The 22,133-nt window shown below is 49.5% G+C and overlaps 1 protein-coding gene across 1 annotated transcript in view; it reads left to right on the top strand.

Annotated features, from left to right (window-relative positions):
• LOC135808134 (intermembrane lipid transfer protein VPS13D-like) overlaps positions 1-22,133 on the top strand; it is a 65,790-nt gene that overhangs the window by 7,985 nt on the left and 35,672 nt on the right. Inside the window, 22 exon segments of the mRNA XM_065321279.1 lie at positions 75-204; positions 629-984; positions 6,117-6,256; positions 6,691-6,943; positions 7,347-7,436; positions 7,684-7,777; positions 8,496-9,071; positions 9,441-9,558; positions 10,320-10,507; positions 10,938-11,144; positions 11,678-11,887; positions 12,250-12,383; positions 12,734-13,099; positions 14,302-15,488; positions 15,490-16,162; positions 16,365-16,909; positions 17,346-17,390; positions 17,818-17,950; positions 18,558-18,605; positions 18,846-19,306; positions 19,788-20,031; positions 21,675-21,753. Of these exon segments, the coding sequence (XP_065177351.1) occupies positions 75-204; positions 629-984; positions 6,117-6,256; positions 6,691-6,943; positions 7,347-7,436; positions 7,684-7,777; positions 8,496-9,071; positions 9,441-9,558; positions 10,320-10,507; positions 10,938-11,144; positions 11,678-11,887; positions 12,250-12,383; positions 12,734-13,099; positions 14,302-15,488; positions 15,490-16,162; positions 16,365-16,909; positions 17,346-17,390; positions 17,818-17,950; positions 18,558-18,605; positions 18,846-19,306; positions 19,788-20,031; positions 21,675-21,753 (6,277 nt within the window).

The following is a 22,133-nucleotide window of genomic DNA, read 5'->3' as shown; positions in this document are numbered from 1 at the left end:
CGGTCTATCTGTATCCTTCTCATGCAGTTCTGTTTCGTCTTTTGGTGTAAATTTCCTGTGCCGTTTGCAAACAGGTCGAGACAAGTGAGGAGATTGCTCCAGCACCTCCGAGAAAGGTTCAGGGCTGGCTTTCCGGATGGAGCGGCTGGTCGTCTGCTGTGGACGCAGCGGGTGAAGAATCGAATGCCATTGAGGGTCTGGCAGGTACGTGCTGATCTGACTGCATTCATGCATAAACTGTACACCACACGTGGACAGTGGAACCAACATGGCTGTCGTCATGTGACCTATTGATGACATGCATGGATTGTTGACTGGAGGAACCAACTAGGCTGCCCCCGTATGGTCATTTGGGAGATGTGCTACAGCTCTATAGGCTGAGCGTAACAGGTACTTCGTGGGTGGGGGAAAACGGCTGGACAGTGTTTTTTTCTGGATTTCTGCCTGTCTGTCTGTCTGTCTGTCTGTCTGTCTGTCTGTCTGTCTGTCTGTCTGTCTGTCTGTCTGTCTGCCTGTCTGCCTGCCTGCCTGCCTGTCTGCCTGCCTGCCCGCCCGCCTGCCTGCCTGCCTGCCTGCCTGCCTGCCTGAGTATCTGTGTCTTGTGTCTGTGTAATGTTGTCCTTCACAGAGGAAGAGGACGACTTGTTGAAGGCTATCCAGTCGTTGAAAAGCGACGAGTCGATGCTGACACGAGATAACCTGTTCCTGCGTGTCCACTGTCGCATGCAAGGCGCTTCAGTCGAGCTTTTCTCTTCTGTACCAAGCAGACGGAGGACATCGAACAGCACTGGTGATGCTGGAGATGCTGATGGCGATCACAAGTCTATGTCGGTACAGTTCCAGTTGTCTGGTGTGAACCTCGACCTGGACTTTAGTCCTCGTAACCAGGCCAGCAAGATGCACTTGTCACTTGAAACTCTGCATCTCTATGACCATCTGCACAAGGACTCTCTCTTCCCCGTCTTGATTGCACCACAGACCAAGGTATGTGCACGTGTGACAAGGCAGAGTTCGGGACCGCACCGGATGGGATTTTACCTGGGGGGGGGGGGGGGGGGGGGGAGGCTGTGCCCAAGAATGACGCAATAAAAAAATCCGCCGTGGGTGAACCCATCGCAGCTCAAGATAGGAGTTGCACACTCTTGGATATGTACTCTTGGTGCTATGTATACAACGTGAGTAAGCGGTCTTGCTTATAGGAGCAAAGTACACAGCGTGAGTCGGCAGTTTCATTTGAGCTAGTGCATCGCTGTGCCACGACTTTACCAAGGCATCTCAACTGATTATGTGATTGCATAACCTATATAGAACCCATTCAACTGGCATGTCACCCAATTATCTGAAACCAAGAAATTTTATGGAAATGGAAAAATATGAACGTGCCCATCAGTAGTTACAGGGCAACAGATCAGATAGGGTTGAAACGTTTTCTTAACGTTTTCTTGTGGCATTCATCAGGAAGCAATCCCCACGGTAGGATACAACTGAAACAGAATCAAAATATCCAATTAGATAAAGAAACAGTAAGTGCAGTACATAACGGAAATGAAGTCATAATAATAATAATAATGACAGTTCGCATATCACTCATTGCATGAGGTCAACACATCTGTTGACAATTCTGAGCCAAGCAGCTCTATCAGAAGCAGATTGCACAGCATCCAGAAGCGATACACATTACACTTAGCGCTAAGTGCAATGGTGAAGACAGTAGAAAGTGACGGAGAGGAAATTAGAACAAGGGGATAGAAAGGAAGCAAAGAGATGACATGTGATGAATGTTCAGAACATGAGTTCTGCAGGCTATTGAATGGAGCCTCTAAAACGTGAAGTCGATGAACACTACTTGCATAACACGAAATACTGCAGGAGTAATCACGGCACTATGGAAAGACATTTTAAGGTGGCTCTACCCCGAAGAGGGAACAAAAAAAAGGTAAATCGATCTGAACTGTGTGTTTTCGGATGGCCAGACACCTTTTTGTAAAGAACTGGTCTGGGCTTTTTCAAGGATAGGTCTATTAATTGGTTCCCGAGCTATGGGGGTGTTTTTGTGCCTATGTTTTTGGCAAAAATTCAATAATTTCTCACTGAAGGTGTCAAATTCCAGCTGGTAAGACTTCGAAAATCCTGAAAGTGGGTATGGAGGGGCCGACAATAGTGTCTCCTTTGGGAAATGTCCACTACACATGGCCAGATCACTGTGAGGGGCCAAGGTAGCCCACAATGTTATTTGGCAAAACGCGTATTTCAGCAGACCGGGCTTTAGACTTGCTCGAATAGCGGAGAATCGAGACAATAACATGATCCATTTCATGGTCAATATCTGCTCTTCAAGGCCCTAGGAAGGCTCTACAAACAAGAATTTTGATGTTTACCATCTCGTTTCTCCATGAGAAACAACATTTGTGACGGATTTTGCATATTCAAATTGAAAGTCAGATTCAGCATTGTTGCCAAAATGAGTTTATGACTTCATTCAAGCTTCACTATGACTATGTAGGGCGAGAAGCATTTACTATAGGCCAATCCCAGATAATAGAGAGGTTCCGGAGTACGATTTTTCGTGCTAAAATCCGTAGAGGCGCAACGGATTTTTTATACGTCGTTTTCGAGCAGTGAAATGTTCCGGAGTACGGAACTAATGTGTTTGCCGTCATTTCCTAGGTTACGATCGCAAACACGTCACATTCCCGCGCTATGCCTTTTTTTTGAAAAATTGTACCGAAATCAAATCTTCCCGCCGAAAATTGATGTTTCTCGTACCAAATTTGTACGCGAAAAATCTTTCTGCACCCGATGACGCAAAATCTCCATACGAAACATGGTTCGTATAAAAGCCAGTCCACACGGATTTTCCGTGCCGAAAAATCGTATGGAGCACGCCTCGAAAAAAATCCGTAGAGCGCATACGGATTTTGGCACGGAAAATCGTACCCGGAACCTCTCTAATAGAACACGCCACAGTCTCCACTGAATTGTGTTATTTACATATTTGCTTGTATATTGTGAGTATGTACATATGTGTATATCAATGTACAACTCAATGGCCTATGATGCAGTCAGTGAGCATCTTGCGTTGCTTGGTTATTGCTGGATGAGACCGCTTGCAGCCACTGCTGGTACTGTGGATCGGGCAGATCATATCCATTCTCACGCCTCCGGCGGTACAACGCCAATGTTTGGGCAGATAACTGCGGCATGGCACGACTGGTAGTTGTTGGTACTGGGGGCGAGGCAGCAGCTCCTGCAGCTGCTGCTGAAGCACTGGCGTGGTCTAGAGTAGCCTGTGAAACAGGGTTGCTGGTGTTGGGTCTTTCAGACCCTAGATGATCTGCTATGCGCTTCGCAATAGCAGAACTCTTTGTCACTCGCACACACCCATCGATAAGAACACCATGGCATCAACAGTCTCTGGATTGAGCGAGCTACGAAGCGTGTTCACCAGAATGCCACACGCAGAAAACACTCGCTCTGACGGAATAGACGTGGCAGTCAAGCAGAGGATCTTCTTGGCGAGGACACTGAGACTTGGAAACCGGTCAGTAGTCAGCTTCCACCAAGCAAGAGAATGTGCTGAATTGGGGGCCTACTGCTCTGCAGAGAACATTGCCAATTCGTGTTCGGCAGGAGCAGACAAGCACACACACACACACACACACGCACACTTACCAAGCGCAAATATACATTGCACGGCTGTCAGCAACATTTTTTTTATGCCGCTTGCTCTCGAGATGATCCGGGGGGCCTACTGCTCTGCAGAGAACATTGCCAATTCGTGTTCGGCAGGAGCAGACAAGCACACACACACACACACGCACACTTACCAAGAGCAAATATACATTGCACGGCTGTCAGCAACATTTTGTTTATGCCGCTTGCTCTCGAGATGATCCGGGGGGCCTACTGCTCTGCAGAGAACATTGCCAATTCGTGTTCGGCAGGAGCAGACAAGCACACACACACACACACGCACACTTACCAAGAGCAAATATACATTGCACGGCTGTCAGCAACATTTTGTTTATGCCGCTTGCTCTCGAGATGATCCGCGAAAGGCCGAAGCCCGACCATTGTCATTGAGCAACTCTTGCAAGAAAAATACATCTTCAGACCTTTTCCATTAGCAAGGTCCTTCTGGAATTGTTGTATGCTGCCTGAGAAACCTGCAGGTGCAGCCAGGCCAGCTGTGATGTTGCATACGACAGGCAGCACGAGGAAAGACATCGTGTAGGTCTGCCGTCTAAGAATGGCCGTTGCTTCCTGCACGGGCTGCATGATTTTGACAAACAGGCCGGTCAGCTTCCATTGCCTGTCATCCAGCATGAGATGCCAGTACTTATGCTGGTTCGAGTCTTCGAATACGGCACACAATGCTACTTTTAGCTTCAGCAGATGCTGCAACATGAAGAAGGAGGCGTTCCAGCAGGTGGGAACGTCCTGAATCGGTTTGAGGGGGTTGTCGCCCAATTGCCACTGACGGTACACCAGCTTCTCCATTGCTTGATTGGAATGCTTGAAGTGACCAACTAACCGTCACCCAGCAGCAAGCAACTTCTGTACATCACGGCAATTGTCACCTTGGGTTTGCGACTTTTCGTTTCTTGTGCGAATGTTCGGAAAATCACTTTGTAATAGGGCTGAAACGGTAGTGGATTTTCACCTATCGATTACCCTTTAGCTTAACGATCGATTAATCGATTTTAATCGTTAGCAAACAGTGATACCCTTAATACCCTTAATACCCTTAACAATAATAACGGATACAATTACACTAGACACTCTAGATACTAGATACTCGGTACTCTAGATACTAGATACTCTAACAATTTTATCAAACATTATGATAATTACCACATCAAATGCTGCGGAGACCTATCCAGAATCGGCAATATGCTGGCCCTGGCCTGGAGATCTGCAACTATAATCAGCTTCTACTTTGCAACACTAACGGATTAGTCCCCTTTGTCGATTGATGGATCAATCGGTAGATTCGGCTCTGTTTTTCTTTCCTTTCTTTCTTGTTTTGAATTGTACGTTGAACTCATTGGATTTCTTTGTATTCTGTATCTCGTTATCGTTATCGTTAGATTTCCCTCTAGCCCTCTCGCTTAGGATGAGCTTTCTTTTTTATGGCAGCTTAAGCGAAGGCTATATACCTGCTTTATGCAGGTTGATGCCAACGCGAACAAGCAAAATAATAATAATAATAATAATAGCAAACAGTGTCAGAATTTTGTGCAAAAATACTCTGTTTCCAAAAGCTAGGCCTTCATAATACCAAAATTTTGCATTAGTGACAGGGTAGGTCAGAACCATTGCAGTTATAAAGTCAATTTAACCTCAGAATATGCACCATGCCCCTGGCAACTGCGTACTCACAGTGGAAACTGATTCAAACTTCACAAAAACGAGGGCTTTCAGTACTTTTTGGACTCAAAATCCCTAACGAGTAATCTTTAACGTAACGATTACTTGATTGATCAGGAATTATCGATCGCTTACCGAGTAATTGGTATAATCAAGAGTACATGAAAACCAGAGTGTGCAGCTTGGGGCCTTTTCTGCTATGGGTGTCTGTCACGGCGAAATTCCGTGATTACATCATATTTGGCCCAGATCTGAGGCGGGAAATGGTGTAGTGCGTACAACTGAGCTGCAGTTGTGCAGAAACAGACCTGCTTGAGACCTGCTTGAATCCTGCTTGTACGCACTACATCACTAAAATGATGTAATCACGGAATTTCGCCGTGACAGCAACCCATCCGAGCTGCACACTCTGGTTTTCATGTACTCTTGGTATAATCGTTTCATCCCTACTTTGTAATCATTGATCAAACGGTTATCCGTTTGTTTGGCCCTAGCGGTTAAATACAGTAATCGGTGTTTTTGTATTAACCATTTCAGCCCTAAATAATGCAAGGTCCTCAAAATAGTACTTTATGCATGTTGTACATCAAGGCGACAATGTGCTAAATTCCACTACACATCGCACCTGTTGTAGCCTTGTATGCGTAATGATGTCATCGAGCTGTATCCATAGCAACACAGGCTAATGGTTAACTGTACTCTTTGTGGTGTGCTGTGTTTTGTTTGTTCACCGTGATGCACTCAAGCTGGATGCTGATCATCCCGCGCCATCACAGTTCAGACGGCAGTACTCGGTTGCTAGCAGCAGCGATGACGATGCCGACAGCAAGCCACTCTTTTCAGTACATTTCGAGAAGAACCCTCCACACACGGTGTCCAACTGCAGGTTAGCTTGCTCCAGTACCACCCATTCAGTCGACGGGCATGTTATACTTTGCTTTTGGCATTTGCACATAACTCTTGTTGGCTATTGCATTGTTTTCTGCAAGTACATATTACATGGCGCTCCACATCATTTTTGATGTTTCTATTTTTTTCCCTGTCTTTGCTTGTATGGACATTGGTTACTATTGAAGTTATTAGTCTTGACTTCTAGTATTCATTAGTTGAGGGTATTGAAAAGTAGTATTATGTGCACATTTGTGCGTGTGTGTACGTAGGCTTACAGTTGAATGCCGATCCTTGGACATTGTCTACTATTAAAGTTATTTTAAATATTAGTCTTGACTTCTAGTATTCATTGGTTGAGGGTGTTGACAAGTTGTATTATGTGCACATTTGCTTTTGTGCACGTTTGCGTGTGACTGTGTGTGTGCATAGGCTTAAAGTTGAATGTCGCCCGTTGGACATTGTGTACCACCCCACCGCCGTGCACTCCATCACTCAGTTCTTCACCCCGCCCACAGCCGGCGGTGGTGCTGGCACATCAGCAGCTCAATATGCCTCGTTCCCCAGCACAGCACAGCCCAGCCAGCTCTCTGCGGCTGCCAGACGTCGCTACGAGCAGTGGAAGGACGAGACGAAAGCCGGTCTGCAAAACACGCTGGATGGATTGATCTCGATTCCTGAAACGGTAAGCACATTGAACGGCGTGGCAAGTTTGGCAGTAAAACCTGGTTTAAGCGACCACCCCACGGTGCAAGCAAAAGCGGTCGTTAAAGCCAGGTGATCTTTAGAACCAGGTCCCATGTGTAGAACTGTCGGTGCATGGAAAAGCGGTCGTTATGAGCAGGTGGTCGCTAAACACAGAGGTCGCTTACACCAGGTTTTACTGTATTTCTAGAGGTACTCACTGCCTAGAACTACTGGCTCAGCTCACTAATGCAGCTCGGCTTTCTAATCTCATACTGTAGTCTGTCGTTGTCTGTTCATCTCATCGACTGTTATTCAGTTTGCATTGCTGTGTGCTGGCTGTGGTGCAGTGTAGTCTACATTGTGATGTGTGTTGTTCTTCCTGCTCTTCTTGCCCACTGCAGAAAAGTATTCAGCGCTGGTCATTAGACTTTGATGTAGCCGCGCCGCAAGTTATAATTCCTGAGAGTCTGACTGATGAGAAAGCACCAATGGTATGGATGTGCTTCATTTGGGGCTTGATGCTTGAGTGCTGTTACGCATCAATGCTAAAATTCCTTGCTTGCCTTTCCATCCCAGAGACCCTAAGGCTGGGTGGTGGCCATCCACTCCTAGTATCTTGCAGTCCTAGTCTCTTTTACCTCTTGATGAACGTGCTGGTGTTAGCAAGGCTCTAAGCTGCTTGTTCTGCATTCAAAGTCAGAGAGCGCTCCTTTGTGTGTTGTGAATTCCCATGCACAGGTCGTGGTGGACCTAGGTCACCTGAAGTTGGAGACACTGGCCACCGAAGCCGTTGAGAAAACCGTAGTGGCAACAGTGGACTTCTCTGACTCTGGTGAGCGGGCCTTTTGTTTTGTGTTTTGCCGATGCTGTCCTGCTTGGACTGTACTACTTGTGCTGTGCAGTGTACTGCTTATGTTGTGCTGTGTAGTGTACTGGCACTACTGTTTATGCTGTACTGCTTATGCTGTAGTAGCCTGTACTGTTTGTACTGTACTGCTCGTGTTGTCCTGCAGCACCAGCTAGGATTACTAGTGGATTATCCCTGCTTGGCTCGATTATTTGTCTGTATCTATTGGTGGGTGGGCATGGATGTAGAGTATATCAGCAGAGATTCTGCACAGTGCATGTCACGCAGGTTCCGATAAGCTGCATGCTAAACCTTAGTGTAAATTCAATTGGGTAGTTTTGCTGGAGTTGCTGCAGCTGGAGCACAATGGTTTGATTGATGTAGTTGCTGCCCCAATTGTGATGCTGTGTGGCTAACATGTTATGGTATACAAATACAGCAGATGTATTTGCCAGGATGCTGCTGCGCCTTCCACGGAATGTTTTGAACAGACAAACTGCTGTACGGTGGAACTGGCATGGCGGTTTCAGACACAGGAGTTTTCTTCTGCGGCACCAGCAGGACCCGATTGTGCTTATGGGTTTTCTTGATATTTATCTTGCTATGTGTGTGTGTGTGTGTGTGTGTGTGTGCGTGCGTGCGTGCGTGCGTGCGTGCGTGTGTGTGTGTGTGTGCGTGCGTGTGTGTGTGTGTGCCCTCTTAGATGATGATGGTTGGGATGATGATGCCAGTGCCTTTGCAACTCCAATGTCAACCCCACCCGACTCGGAAACGGAAACTGATGCTGGTTTTGACAGTGACCTCTTTGTGACAGCACTACACGACTTGCCAGGCCTGGCAGCAGTGCCTGTGGATTCAAACAGCGCCCCGTACTCGCCGGCTTTCCCGCTAGCTGGCTCAGCTCCACAGCAGTCACGCTCAGTGGACCGGCTGTACGACAAGTACCTGGTGAACCTGTCTGATCTGCAGGTGATGGTCGGCCATCGGCACGACGAGTGGCAAGATGCGCACAGCCTGCAGCACAGCAGCCTGCACGTGGTCGATCGCTTCACCATCGATGTGCAGATGCATCGACGTGTCTCGCAGCATTGCGACCGTCGTCTGCCCGGAGCTGCAGTATCTGCCAAGCTTCCCACGCTGCAGCTGCATGTGGACGAGCAGAAGATCGCCGCGCTGCACTCCTGCATGAAGAACCTGAGCCAGAAGAGGCGCAGTAGTAGCGTACCGGAGTCGGTGTCCTCCATTCCGAGTGCACATCCTACACCGGCACCGTCTCCCTGTACGTCCATCATGCCTGTGCTTTGTTTCTCCCTGTACATGTATGTGTCATGGCCGTGCATTGTTTGTTTGTGTGCTCATTGCATGACAGTCCAAGGACACACTCACTACATAACTGAACGCAGCGAAAATGAGACTGGGTATCCCTTCAATGACTATGTCACCCACTGTTGCCCCCCCCCCCCCCCCAACACACACACACACACACACGCACACACTTGTGTATGATGACATGAATAATTTTACAACAGCCCTATCCTCGCTGTGTTCTCTAGAATTGAGAGTTAGGTGTATTCTTATGCATGCTATGTTCGTCCTCTGCTGTTGCTAAATGGCTTTGATGGGTGATCGTGTGCTCTTTGTGTTGCAGTTACGGATGGCTTTGACAGCGAGGACGAGTCACTACAGTCACCACAATCCCCGCCTGCATTCACTTCCCTGTCACCTAATGCAACATTCTACCCCACGTCTCCAAGCAAGCGAAAGAAGTGAGTGACATGCTTGTTGTCTTGGCTGTACAGAGTCTCGTTATGATCCGACAGATGTGTGATTTTTCCAATATGGTATCCCATGCGTAGATAAAGATTCAAAAGATGGCCTTTTTTGATGGATGTAGTGAATACTGGTGATGCAGTTGCGTTGCAAGGTGCTTTTTCTATGCAAAATCCACATACCTCCAGACACTGGGGTGAATAATGGAGTGTGGTGGTGGGTTGCTTGGTTGTATGAAAACAAATACAGTTTTCATTGGCATTGTGCTCTGGCGGTCTGAGGAGCTATACACTGTGACATGTACTTTCTGTGTCTGCCTGAGTTGGAATGCGCAGCACGGATACTTTGCATTCATATCCGTATGAATTGCGATACAGTGTGAAAACCTCCAGCATCTCCCTAGATGTTTAAAAATGCCACGTGTTTGGATCATAATGGCACCCAATAGACAAGGTTAACCCACTCGGGCACTCGCCCACTATAGTGCTTTGCCAGTAGACAAGGTTTACCCACTCACCCACTATAGTGCTTTGCCAGTAGACAGGGTTTACCCACTCGCCCACTATAGTGCTTTGCCAGTAGACAGGGTTTACCCACTCGCCCACTATAGTGCTTGCCAGTAGACAGGGTTTACCCACTCGCCCACTATAGTGCTTTGCCAGTAGACAGGGTTTACCCACTCACCCACTATAGTGCTTGCCAGCAGTGACCGGGACTGTTCAATTGCGGTGCTTGCTGGGTCTACATTGTTTCACAGGTTGCCAAAGAAGGCCAAAGGAACTGCTCCCATTGGTGTCTCGTTCGGTGACGTGTCCGTGGAAGGCATGCAAGGAATGACCAGTATGGAACCCAGCGTGTCTGCAAAGATGGAGGATGAAGTGGATCTGCGCAAGCTAGTCATACACTTCTCTGTCGGAGCAGTGTCGGTCGGATTGAATAGCAGAGGTGAGCAGTGCTTTCAGCGTGTTTTCCATGGTGATGTTATTCCTCGTACTCTGCTCGCAGGTGTGTACCCAGGTCTCACCCCATTCCAATACAGGACCGCCGGAGGCAGTTTTTGATTGGTGCGGCCATACCATAGCCTTTCATACAGTTAGTGTATGATATGGAGGGTAGTCACATGACTTTCATACAGTTTGTGTATGATATAAGTTAGTGGCTACACATAACATCCTCAGCAGTAAACATGTGTTGGTGCCCAACAAGTTGGTCCGGTGATGACCTGACCAACTGGACCGGTTCCGGCGCGCCTGCAATACTCTTGTATTTCATTTAGTCAACACGATGAAGGTTTGTCATAGCTGTAGAGTTGGTTCTCTTGTGTGTTGCTCTCTCTCTTTCTTCATTGGCTTGGCTTTGCTATGTGTTGTTGCAGGCCATAGCATCACGGAGCTGCAACTCAAAAATCTTAGCGCCGCGGTGATCATGCGGCCGTTTGAATCCTCATTGTCAGTTGTTCTTCATGAGTTGCTACTGGTGGATGCTTTGCAAAAGTTTGGCAGTGACTATGAGTTACTGGTGGCGTCTAAGACGACTTCGTGCTGCTTCAGAAACCCGCACGACTCCCCTCTCTCGACACAAGGTACTTGCCGCTTGTTGCCAATGTCTTTCTCCTCTTCTCTTTTTGTTTTCATTGTGTGTTTGTCTGATACAGTTTATCCTCTCACTTGCTGCTTGCTGACTCTCTGTTTGTTTCTTTCCCTGGCCCACCATCCAACTTCTCGTTTTATTTTTGCCTGCTCGGAATGAAACGTTCTCAAGGTGATTTTTTCACCCAGGTTGTCGTGGGGAGGGGTCTAACTTTCAGTACTCTTTTAAAAAGGTACTTGAGTATTTCATACTCGCATCCAATTGAGGGGTCAGGAACAGTCTGCACTGTGCTGATGCACATGAAGTGGGAGGTAGCATTCTGTATTTTCTTCTTGTAGTGCTGTTGTTGGCTCCTGTCACCTTCTGAAGCCGGAGTCTACAGCATGCCTCCCGTAAGGGCAGCCTTTATTACACCACAGCGTATTGCCTAGTGGTGAATAGACACACCATGTAACATTGTAGCTACTATCCTGGATGGATTTATACGTTATAACATGGCATTCCTTTTTATGTCTTTTGTTACAGAAGCTGAGAGCCAGTCCGACGAATCCCTGTTGTGGTCCAAATCCATAGTTACTCTTGAGGACCTGGTGTCAATGGAGGGTATAGCTAATTCCGGCACTGATGCCCTGATGACTCTGGAAGCTAGTCAGTTTGATGCCAACTACCCGGGACGTGAAGGCGAGGGCCCCCTCAATGTCATCACATTGAACTTCAGTGACCTGAATATCATTGGTGAGGATATATACGTTTGACATTTGTTGTCTCTGCCCGAGCTCTAGATGTGTGTTAGGTGCGTGTAAAGGGGTGGTCTTTGTAGATTTTACGCACACCGTATATACGACGTGTGCAGAATATTTTCAAGCAGCAAAGCACACACACGCGCACACACACACACACACACGTCATGCAAACACGCACGCACCTCCTGTAACATTCATAGGAATGTGAAAGTTGTGTAGTGAGGTCAGTGAAGTGTGCACACGTGTAGTGATCCTCACAAGTTCTGTGTTACTGGACTGCTGTCATTCTGCTTGGTCTGGCGAGTCCTCGGATAAGCTATTCACGTTGCCGTCCCCTACCTCTGCCCTCTCCAGCTAATCAAGAGACGATAGCTGAGTTGATCAGCTTCTCCAAGCGTGCCTTGCCCCAGGACTCTCTTCCTTCATCACCGACGGGTGTGTCTGCTGAGCCATCTGCAGCTCCGTTCATGGTGACGCAATCAGGAACGGTACGTCATCTTGTTTTACATGTACATGTGTGTGTGTGTGTGTGTGTGTGTGTGTTTACTCTTTTTATGTTTGTGCACCTTTTCTCTTCTCATTGCTTGACTGTTGAGTAAGTGGGATGGAGTTTGAGACTTACATTAACACATAGAACACCACTGTTTGGTGCTGTGGTCGTCATTGTTATTGTTCACCGTTGCAGGTGTTAGAAGCTACTTGTCAGCGACTCGATGACTGATTAGCCGAATTTGTGTGTCCAGAAAAACGGTGTAGTCGCTTTGAAATTGTTCGAGTAATGTCTGTTTGCTGTGTGCTGTGTGCTGTTGTGCTATGTGTTAATGTGTGCTGTGTGCAGCCGAGCAAAACTGACATCACCGCATCAGCCAAACAGGTCAGTATAGTGGTGGTGCGCGGTCGTGCCGACCTGAAGCAGCGGAGAGAACAGCACTTCCGCAACGTGTCTGGCCGCCAGGCAACGTCCCCGGCATCGACCCAGTCGTTACCAGCGTCGTCATTGCCAGGTAGCAGTGCGACATCGCCAACTGGTGTGTACACTGCTCCTCCGGTAGCATCCAGCGATGGGCCATCTCCACAGGTTGCACGCATTGTACTGCACGGAGCGCGCATTATGGGCTCGTTCAGTGCCGAACTGGAGGTGAACGGTGTTATTGGCGGTGTGTGCGTTACTGATCTCACACCTGAAGGACGCCTCTACCAACAGGTATGTGTGTGTATGTGTGTGTGTGTGTGTGTGTGTGTGTGCGTGCGTGCGTGCGTGCGTGCGTGTGTGTATTGGTTTTCACACGTATAGGTGCTTGACTACATATGTACAGACATTATATGTATGCATTTTGCATCTTAGGACTATTCGTTGATCGAACAGATTTTGTGTACATTCAGCAACAAGCTGTTACTGATACTTCCAGGCTTATCTTTCACTGTCATCTATCACCAGTTCGAGATGTAACTCCAGGCTGAAGGCATGTAGGCGTTAATATTAAAGTGCGGATCTGCATTGAATCGTTTGAATCACAATGTGCTTGTAGCTGCAAGGTGCTCGTGTGTGCATAGCTTCCATAACTAGCGTGGAACTATACTATTTACTTTGGCAATCGTTCTCTATCTGTTTGAGCGTTTTGCTTCTTGTCATGAACACTTATCTGCAGGCGGATGCTGTGATTCATTCATTCATGTTGTATATTCCATGTGTGCTCTCTCTCTCTCTCTCTCTCTCTCTCTCTCTCTCTCTCTCTCTCTCTCTCTCTCTCTCTCTCTCTCTCTCTCTCTCTCTCTCTCTCTCTCTCTCTCTCTCTCTCTCTCTCTCTCTCTCTCTCTCTCTCTCTCTCTCTCTCTCTCTCTCTCTCTCTCTCTCTCTCTCTCTCTCTCTCTCTCTCTCTCTCTCTCTCTCTCTCTCTCTCTCTCTCTCTCTCTCTCTCTCTCTCTCTCTCTCTCTCTCTCTCTCTCTCTCTCTCTCTCTCTCTCTCTCTCTCTCTCTCTCTCTCTCTCTGTCTCTCTCTCTGTCTCTCTCTGTCTCTGTCTCTCTCTCTCTGTCTCTCTCTCTGTCTCTCTCTCTCTCTCTCTCTCTCTCTCTCTCTCTCTCTCTCTCTCTCTCTCTCTCTCTCTCTCTCTCTCTCTCTCTCTCTCTCTCTCTCTCTCTCTCTCTCTCTCTCTCTCTCTCTCTCTCTCTCTCTCTCTCTCTCTCTCTCTCTCTCTCTGTCTGTCTGTCTCTCTCCCTCCCTCCCTCCCTCCCTCCCTCCCTCCCTCCCTCCCTCCCTCCCTCCCTCCCTCCCTCCCTCCCTCCCTCCCTCCCTCCCTCCCTCTCTCTCTCTCTCTCTCTCTCTCTCTCTCTCTCTCTCTCTCTCTCTCTCTCTCTCTCTCTCTCTCTCTCTCTCTTCTCTGTGTATGTGTATGTGTAACTGACAGGTCTTTAGTGTGGGCACATCCACCTCAATATCTCTTGGAATGAGCACTCTCCTGGATGAGTATGCCGGAGCTGAGGCAGACGCTCTGAACTTCTCTTGGCGCAAGACAGATCCTGCCGCCGCGCACCGGGCTGGCTCTGCGGATTCCAACGAGGCCGAGACAGCACTGACCGTGCGGCTGGCTTCCATGCGATACTTGCACTCGCCGCTGTTCCTCGACACACTGAAGAGGTGCGCAGCTACGTTTCAGCAGCATCTGGCCAGTATTGTGCAGCAGGCAGCTAAAGGCGTAGCACTCGGAGTGGTCGGGCACAGCACCAAGACCCTTGCGGAGCGCATAGACATGCTGTCCTCCTCGTTCATGGGTGCGTCTCAAGCCAACCTTGAGCCGGACATGGACGAGACGGATGCTGGTGTCCGTGGTGGCCACTACCTTGATGATGATCCAGAGCATCGCACTCTCATCGCAAGCAGGGAGGGTTTGAAACTGCAGATCTCAATGGAGAGTCCAGTCATCGCCATACCGCAGTCGAACAGCGATGGCCGTGTCATCGTAGCCAATCTAGGCAGCATGTCGATGCATAATTCCTTTGAGACGGTCACACTACCACAGCTGGACATGGCCAGAGGTCTGGAGAAGGCGCTGCACATACCCGAGACGGTGGAGCGGCGGCACATCCAAGTGCGCAACATTCACCTGGCCGCGTTGCAGCTGGACGTGGCCAAGATGGAAGACTGGTACAGGCAACCGCATGTCTCCACGTCCATGCCGCCATACTTCTGCACGAACGCAAACCCGCACGGCGCCATATCACACATACTGCACGACACCGAGGTGGCGGCTCTCATCGACTCGCCGCTCGAGACAACGTTCTCCGACGGTGATGCGGTGCAGCGCTTGTATGGTGATGTGAAGGTGGTGGGGGCACTGCGGGTCAGTATCTCTAAGTCAGTGTTCCGCCAAGTGACCGCCACTCTAGATGCTGTAGGCGGTAACAAACCAGCCCCGGGTGAGACCGACTCAGCCCCGGAGAAGCCAGCAGCAGCAGCAGCGTCGAAGCAGCCCTCTCACCCTCAACACCATCCGCTGCGGCGACGTGAGGATGGCATGATCTTCATGCCGTCACCCTCCACCAGCGCTGGCAGCGGCAGTGGGCCAGGCAATCGTAGCGACTCTGAGGATGAGGGGCCCACAGTTCCATATCCAGTGTCACGTGCCCATCTTGCTGTTACAACTGCGCACTGAGCTGCACAGCGGGGAGCAAGGCCTGGCCGATATCTCTCTGCACGACTTCCTGATGCAGGCAGTGCGTTGGCAGCAGTTCCAGACACATCTGGACATCTCGCTGCGCTCACTGCTAGTCGAGGATCTGCTTGAAAAGCACGACTCCAAGCACCGCTTTCTGATGTCGTCAGCCAGCTTGAAGTCGGTGTCTTCGGCTCACAGTAGCGGTGGTGTGCCCACTCACAAGACGCGTGGTGTGTACTCCATGTTCCCGGGCAGTGCTGCTGCTAGCAGTATCCCGCGACTCTCCGCCGTAGTCCCGCTTGTCGATGCCTTCTCACTGCCGGCCGCAGGTAGCAGTGGCGGTGTGCCCTTGCCGAGGTCTTCCACGCCAGCCATCCAGCGACACAACTCCATGCCGCCAACAGTGGCGGGTGTAGCAGCAGCGGCTGTGGTGAGTGACCATGACGTATGCGATGGTCCGGTGTACCAGGACGACTTTGCGGACGGTGCGGCAGCAACGCCATCGTCGTCGTCGCGCAATGCTGCCAGTACTGCTGGCGATGAGACGCTGGTGCAGGTCAAGGTCCGCCTGGTCGATAAGAATGCACCCACCTTCTTCTCCGAGTTCAATGGGGTAAGTCTCACTGGCATTGGACATGTATATGTGTGTGTGTCCACCGTGTGTTCGCCGTGTCTGTTCTTTTGCCAACACTTCTGCAACCTTCTGTCAGTCTTTTTGGCGACTGCTTGTGGAATAGGTGATGTACATCCATGATTTTATAAAGGTTTTTAAACCTTGTTTGTTCGTGTTGGTTTGTTCCATTGTGTGTGTGCAGGTGGATCGGTTTGTAGATGTTGACTTCAACTCCTTGGATACCACCGTCAATCAACAGACATGGGTAGGTGTGCTGGACTTCTTCGGTATCGGCGAACCGAAACCTGCATCGTCGGCTCAGAGCACACGTCTGCCGTCTTCACCAACGTCGCCGGATTTCTCCATGCCTACGAGTCCCGACCAGCAAGAGCAGCAGCCGGGTATGGAGGGGCAGACATCAGCAGATGCAGCTGCAGATAGCTCACCATCATCAGCCAGTGCGGGTGGACGACCCGGGCAGGATGAGCAGCCACCTCTGCAGCAGAACCAACAGGGCACTGGGCAGTCATCGGTGCCACAGCAGCGAGAGCCGACGTCGGACATTCAAGTGCGCGTGCACAGCCTGTCGTTGACGCTGAACAAGCCAACAGGCGCGCTAGCCAAGGCGTGCGTCGGTGGCCTGGACGTGCACTTGCTACTGGAGAATGGCAATATGTCAGTGAAAGGTAGTCTGAAGACAGTCTCACTGACCGACTTGACCCCTGCCGGAGCACTCTACAGAGAAAGGTGAGATCAGTGGCCATGTGTGCATCATTTTGCGGCTTGTACCTGGGTGTGCTGCTACGGTAATATGGCATGCATAAAGGGTTTACTCTTGAGGCACTGTACAGAGAAAAGTGAAATGAGTAGCCATGTGTGCATTAATTTGCCCATCATGGCAAGGGTGTGCCTGTCTGTTCGCTCTCGAGGCTTTAGTGTTTCAGTCACGTACCGGCTGTGGGGTGGTCACCAGCATCACATGCGCAGTGTGAGAGCCTGTTCTGCACGTCCTGTCTGCCTATGCTGCCCCCTGGAACCTTGCTGTGAACATCCTCTTTGGGAAAGGTTGTGAATCTGTCTTAGCTTTGCTCCGTGTTGTCGGTGTCATATGATTACTGCAGCTGCTGTTCTTTGCTTGACAGTGCGTCATTGTTTTGTTTTTCTTTCTCTTTGTATTGTGCAGGTTCACCACTATTGGCAATGAAGCTCTGGTATTCGAGGTCTTCAAGTGAGTGTACCTATCTGACTGCCAATTAGTGACTGCATTATGTTGTATGGGTGTGAATCACATCATTGGCAAGCGAAACAAAGTGCCCCGGTGCTACATGGCCTGAAGGGCGATTCCCTACACTGTGTCCATGGGGTGGGATTTATGGAGATCATTAGAGGGAGTAGATTGTTTTACCCATCTTGAAAGTGGTATTATGGTTTGGTGGGTGATGGCATCACCTTGTACGTTGGTTGTTCTAGGCATTTCAAGCATCTTCTACTATGCTGTTTTAAAGTACTTGATGTCCACCCATAGTGTTTGTGAGAGCACAACGGAAACCAGCACATTATTCTGGATTGGCAAGGTTGGTGAGGTGGTTGTCAGTCGTGTTTAACCAAACTTTCCACCTACTTGGTGTGTACTTTCTCCTTGTGTGTATGCGTAGATATGGCCCTCCAGACTGGCAGAACTTACGCGACTTTGACATGAAAGTGCACCTGAGAATGGCGTCGGTACGCTATGTGCACACCAAGCGCTTTCAAATGGAGCTTGTCGCTTTCATCCAGCATTTCACCCAGGTCAGTGGGTACACTGTACCCTGGTATGTACTGTGCATGTGTGTGTGTGTTGGGGGGGGGGGGGGGGGGGCATTTCACCCAGGTCAGTGGGTAGTACTGGGTACACTGTACCCGGCTATGTACAGTCTGTGTGTGTCAGGGGGTGGAGACTGAGAGGGCGATTGAAGAGGCTGTGTGTATGCAGTATGCACTACCAGTAGTGTCTCCTGCGGGTGTGCATAGAAAGGCTCAGGGGTCTGGTTTGCTTTTCTGGCAAAGTGTTTCTCATTTCTTGATTTCTTTGGACCAGTTTCCCTCGTATCCAGTGCCAAAGTATCTTGTTAATTTCCGTTGTATTTGGAAAAGGTCCCTACATGACACGTATTGTTACGTTCACTTGTGAATGAATGGTCTTTCCAGTCAGATTACCGACAAGCAGCTCAACATTGCTATGCCATGGTTTTCTCTACTTCTGGGCGTGTGTGTGTGTGTGCGTTTGTGTGTGGCCTCTCGTGTGTATATGTGTGTGTGTGTGTGTGTGTGTGTGTGTGTGTGTGTGTGTGTGTGTGTGTGTGTGTGTGTGTGTGTGTGTGTGTGTGTGTGTGTGTGTGTGTGTTTCTGTGAGCAGTCAATGGATGCTTTACCACGGATGCGTGCCAATGCTGCTGGTACCTTGGTGAGTTCTACTTCAGTACCCCCCCCCCCCCCCCTCCGCACATGGGTAGTATTGAATTCACAGTTCTGTTCAAGCTTTGTCCTATTTACTAGGAACTATTAATTTGATATAGGGAACGAACACGTTTGGTTCATATTTTTCCACGCTGTTCGTATGTGTGTATGTGTGTGTATGCGTGCGTGCCTTGACCGTACATGTATGTATGTGTGTGTGTGTGTTATAATTGTGTGCATGCCACAGGTGTACAATGGACCAACGCGCTCTGGCCGCATACTACTGGACATTGAAACGAGCAACCCCGTGGCGCTGCTGCCACGCTCGGCCAGTTCGCGTGACATGCTCGTGATCAACCTTGGCAACGTCAGTGTGCACAACTCATTCCGCTATGCTGGCACTGCAACCGGCAACTCTCATTCACCAAAGAACCCACAGAAGCCAAAAACCAATGGCAGCAGCAGTAGTGACTTTTCTTCCCACGCAAAGTCCACGACAGCAGGCGACCCCCGTTACTCAGCGCCATCGGGTAGTGCTGACCTATCGCATTCTACTTCCTCGAAATCAACATTGTTCAATCGGTCAGAGAGTCTTGGTGCAAGACCCGAGACACTGCTGGACTTTACCCCGAGCCCGCGTCACTCACGTCAGTCACGGCAAGGAGATGACATCTCGGCGGACGCAACCAGCAGACTGGAGGATTCCAAGTATGGTTGTGTGAAGTGTGAACGCTCAGATTCCTGTGTATCCTATTCACTTGTACCATGTTCATGCTGTAGATCTGATCACCCTTCTTCAGACAGTTACCAAGTCACTTGTATTGTTTGTACCCCCTACATGGTCACAGTAGATTGTTTGTAGAGATGTTTAGTAGAAGCCTGTCCTCGCCTGTTTGCAGAAGTGCAACCTTAAGGCTCCTCTCAAAATGTCAGCTGTTGTTTGCCATCGTTGCTGCAGCTGTTCCCAAGTTTCTGTTCTGTACACTGATCTGATGTCTGTGTGTTGTCGACTTGTGTTGTTGCTGCTGCTGCTGCTGCTGCTGTTGTTGTTGTTGTTTGAATTCTTTATTCTCACGATGGCACCATCGCCAAAAAGATATATTTTGTTGTTGTTGTTGTTGTTGTTGTTGTTGTTGTTGTCGTTGTTGTCGTTGTTGTCGTTGTTGTCGTGGTTGTCGTTGTTGCATAGACTGGCTAGCCCTAATTCGCAGGGTCAGATCAATGACGAGGCCAAAGCGTGGCTTAAGGCTGGACATCACATGTCAGGTCCCTGCCTGCTGGATGTTCTCAACATTGAGCTCAGCAACATGGATGTCTTCTCCGCCAAACGTGTTGATGGCCAGCGGCAGGCTGGATTCCCGTCGGCAATGCACGCCTCCGGCCTGGATGAAGTAGACGGGGCGGCAGAGGATTCGTTTACCTTCGAGCCAACGGTATGCTTGTGTCGTGTGGGTGGGTGTGTGTTTGTGTGTGTGTGTGTGTGTGTGTGTGTGTGTGCGCGCGTGCGTGTGTGTGTGCATGTGCATGTGGTTGGTACGTCTGTTGGCCCTGAGTTCCCACTTTCCAGCACCCAGTTGCCGAGGCTGGTTGGTAAACTAACTCCAATTTCACATCAAGGTACCAGTGCATCTTGTGTCTGCTTCTATCAAAGCAGCGTGCTGTCTATACTGGTTACCCCAGCAAGTGTAGGGTGTGCATAGGTAACTGTCTTGGCCGTCTTGTTCCAATGTACTCTATGTGGTATGTGGTGTAGATCAGGTGTGCATTGGGGGATCGATTCACATGGCTTCGCCAGTTGTGTGGATTAGACAGTTATCTGGCGCTTGTCTTGATCTGTTTCTTTCAGAATCAGATCCGCTATCGTTGCTATAAAGAGAAGATCTGTGGGTGCACATCCAGTGCATTTGCAGATTTGCGTGCTTCTCTTGCGACGGGCGTATACATGGTATATGGTGTGTGCACATCCCCCACGCCGTGTCCTCTGCCGTGTTATGCAACTCCCAGGTTCTAACTGCTGGTACTGTGGCGGGGTACTGGTCTCCTTTGCCTGTTGCTCTGTGTTGCTGCTGGTGCTGTGGCGGGGTACTGGTCTCCTTTGCCTGTTGCTCTGTGTTGCTGCTGGTACTGTGGCGGGGTACTGCTCTCCTTTGCCTGTTGCTCTGTGTTGCTGCTGGTACTGTGGCGGGGTACTGCTCTCCTTTGCCTGTTGCTCTGTGTTGCTGCTGGTACTGTGGCGGGGTACTGCTCTCCTTTGCCTGTTGCTCTGTGTTGCTGCTGGTGCTGTGGCTGGGTACTGCTCTCCTTTGCCTGTTGCTCTGTGTTGCTGCTGGTACTGTGGCTGGGTACTGCTCTCCTTTGCCTGTTGCTCTGTGTTGCTGCTGGTACTGTGGCTGGGTACTGCTCTCCTTTGCCTGTTGCTCTGTGTTGCTGCTGGTACTGTGGCTGGGTACTGCTCTCCTTTGCCTGTTGCTCTGTGTTGCTGCTGGTACTGTGGCTGGGTACTGCTCTCCTTTGCCTGTTGCTCTGTGTTGCTGCTGGTACTGTGGCTGGGTACTGCTCTCCTTTGCCTGTTGCTCTGTGTTGCTGCTGGTACTGTGGCTGGGTACTGCTCTCCTTTGCCTGTTGCTCTGTGTTGCTGCTGGTACTGTGGCTGGGCACTGCTCTCCTTTGCCTGTTGCTCTGTGTTGCTGCTGGTACTGTGGCTGGGCACTGCTCTCCTTTGCCTGTTGCTCTGTGTTGCTGCTGGTACTGTGGCTGGGCACTGCTCTCCTTTGCCTGTTGCTCTGTGTTGCTGCTGGTACTGTGGCTGGGCACTGCTCTCCTTTGCCTGTTGCTCTGTGTTGCTGCTGGTACTGTGGCTGGGTACTGCTCTCCTTTGCCTGTTGCTCTGTGTTGCTGCTGGTACTGTGGCGGGGTACTGCTCTCCTTTGCCTGTTGCTCTGTGTTGCTGCTGGTACTGTGGCGGGGTACTGCTTTGCCTGTTGCTCTGTGTTGCTGTTTCTCAATACACAAGTGTACATGTTGGGTAAGCGTATTGTGTTCTTGTTGTCATTGTTTCCATGTTCAACTTTGCCAGAGTGGACGCAGTCTGGAGAAGAAATGTACGCTGAGCCTAACCATCGAGCGAAACCTTCACCAAGACTTCTGCCATGACGGTGAGCGTGCACCTGTCCTCCTTGCATTGCCTTGATGTTGTTTAGGTGCTGGCTGTCCATTGTACAGTTTGACCTGTGACTGTGACTGTGTTCAGTAACTAATCCCACACCTCATAGAAAACCAGTTTTCGTAGACAAATAGTCACACAATGAACGGTTGACCTTTAATATATACAATTATAGTTGATTGTAGAAATGAGGTCCGGTTGCTAGTCGACACTAAAATACATATAGCCATGGCAGAACACGCCTGAGTGCGTGTACACACGGTTCTGTTTGCGTGTACACACGGTTCTGTTTGCGTGTACACACGGTTCTGTTTGCGTGTACACACGGTTCTGTTTGCGTGTACTACCATGTACCGAACTACATGTAAGTAG

The sequence above is a fragment of the Sycon ciliatum genome, chromosome 2 (genome assembly GCF_964019385.1).
Source record: "Sycon ciliatum chromosome 2, ocSycCili1.1, whole genome shotgun sequence".
NCBI classification, from domain to species: Eukaryota; Metazoa; Porifera; class Calcarea; order Leucosolenida; family Sycettidae; genus Sycon; species Sycon ciliatum.
Note: the sequence above shows the minus strand (reverse complement) of the source record. Positions and strands in the feature narration are given on the sequence as shown.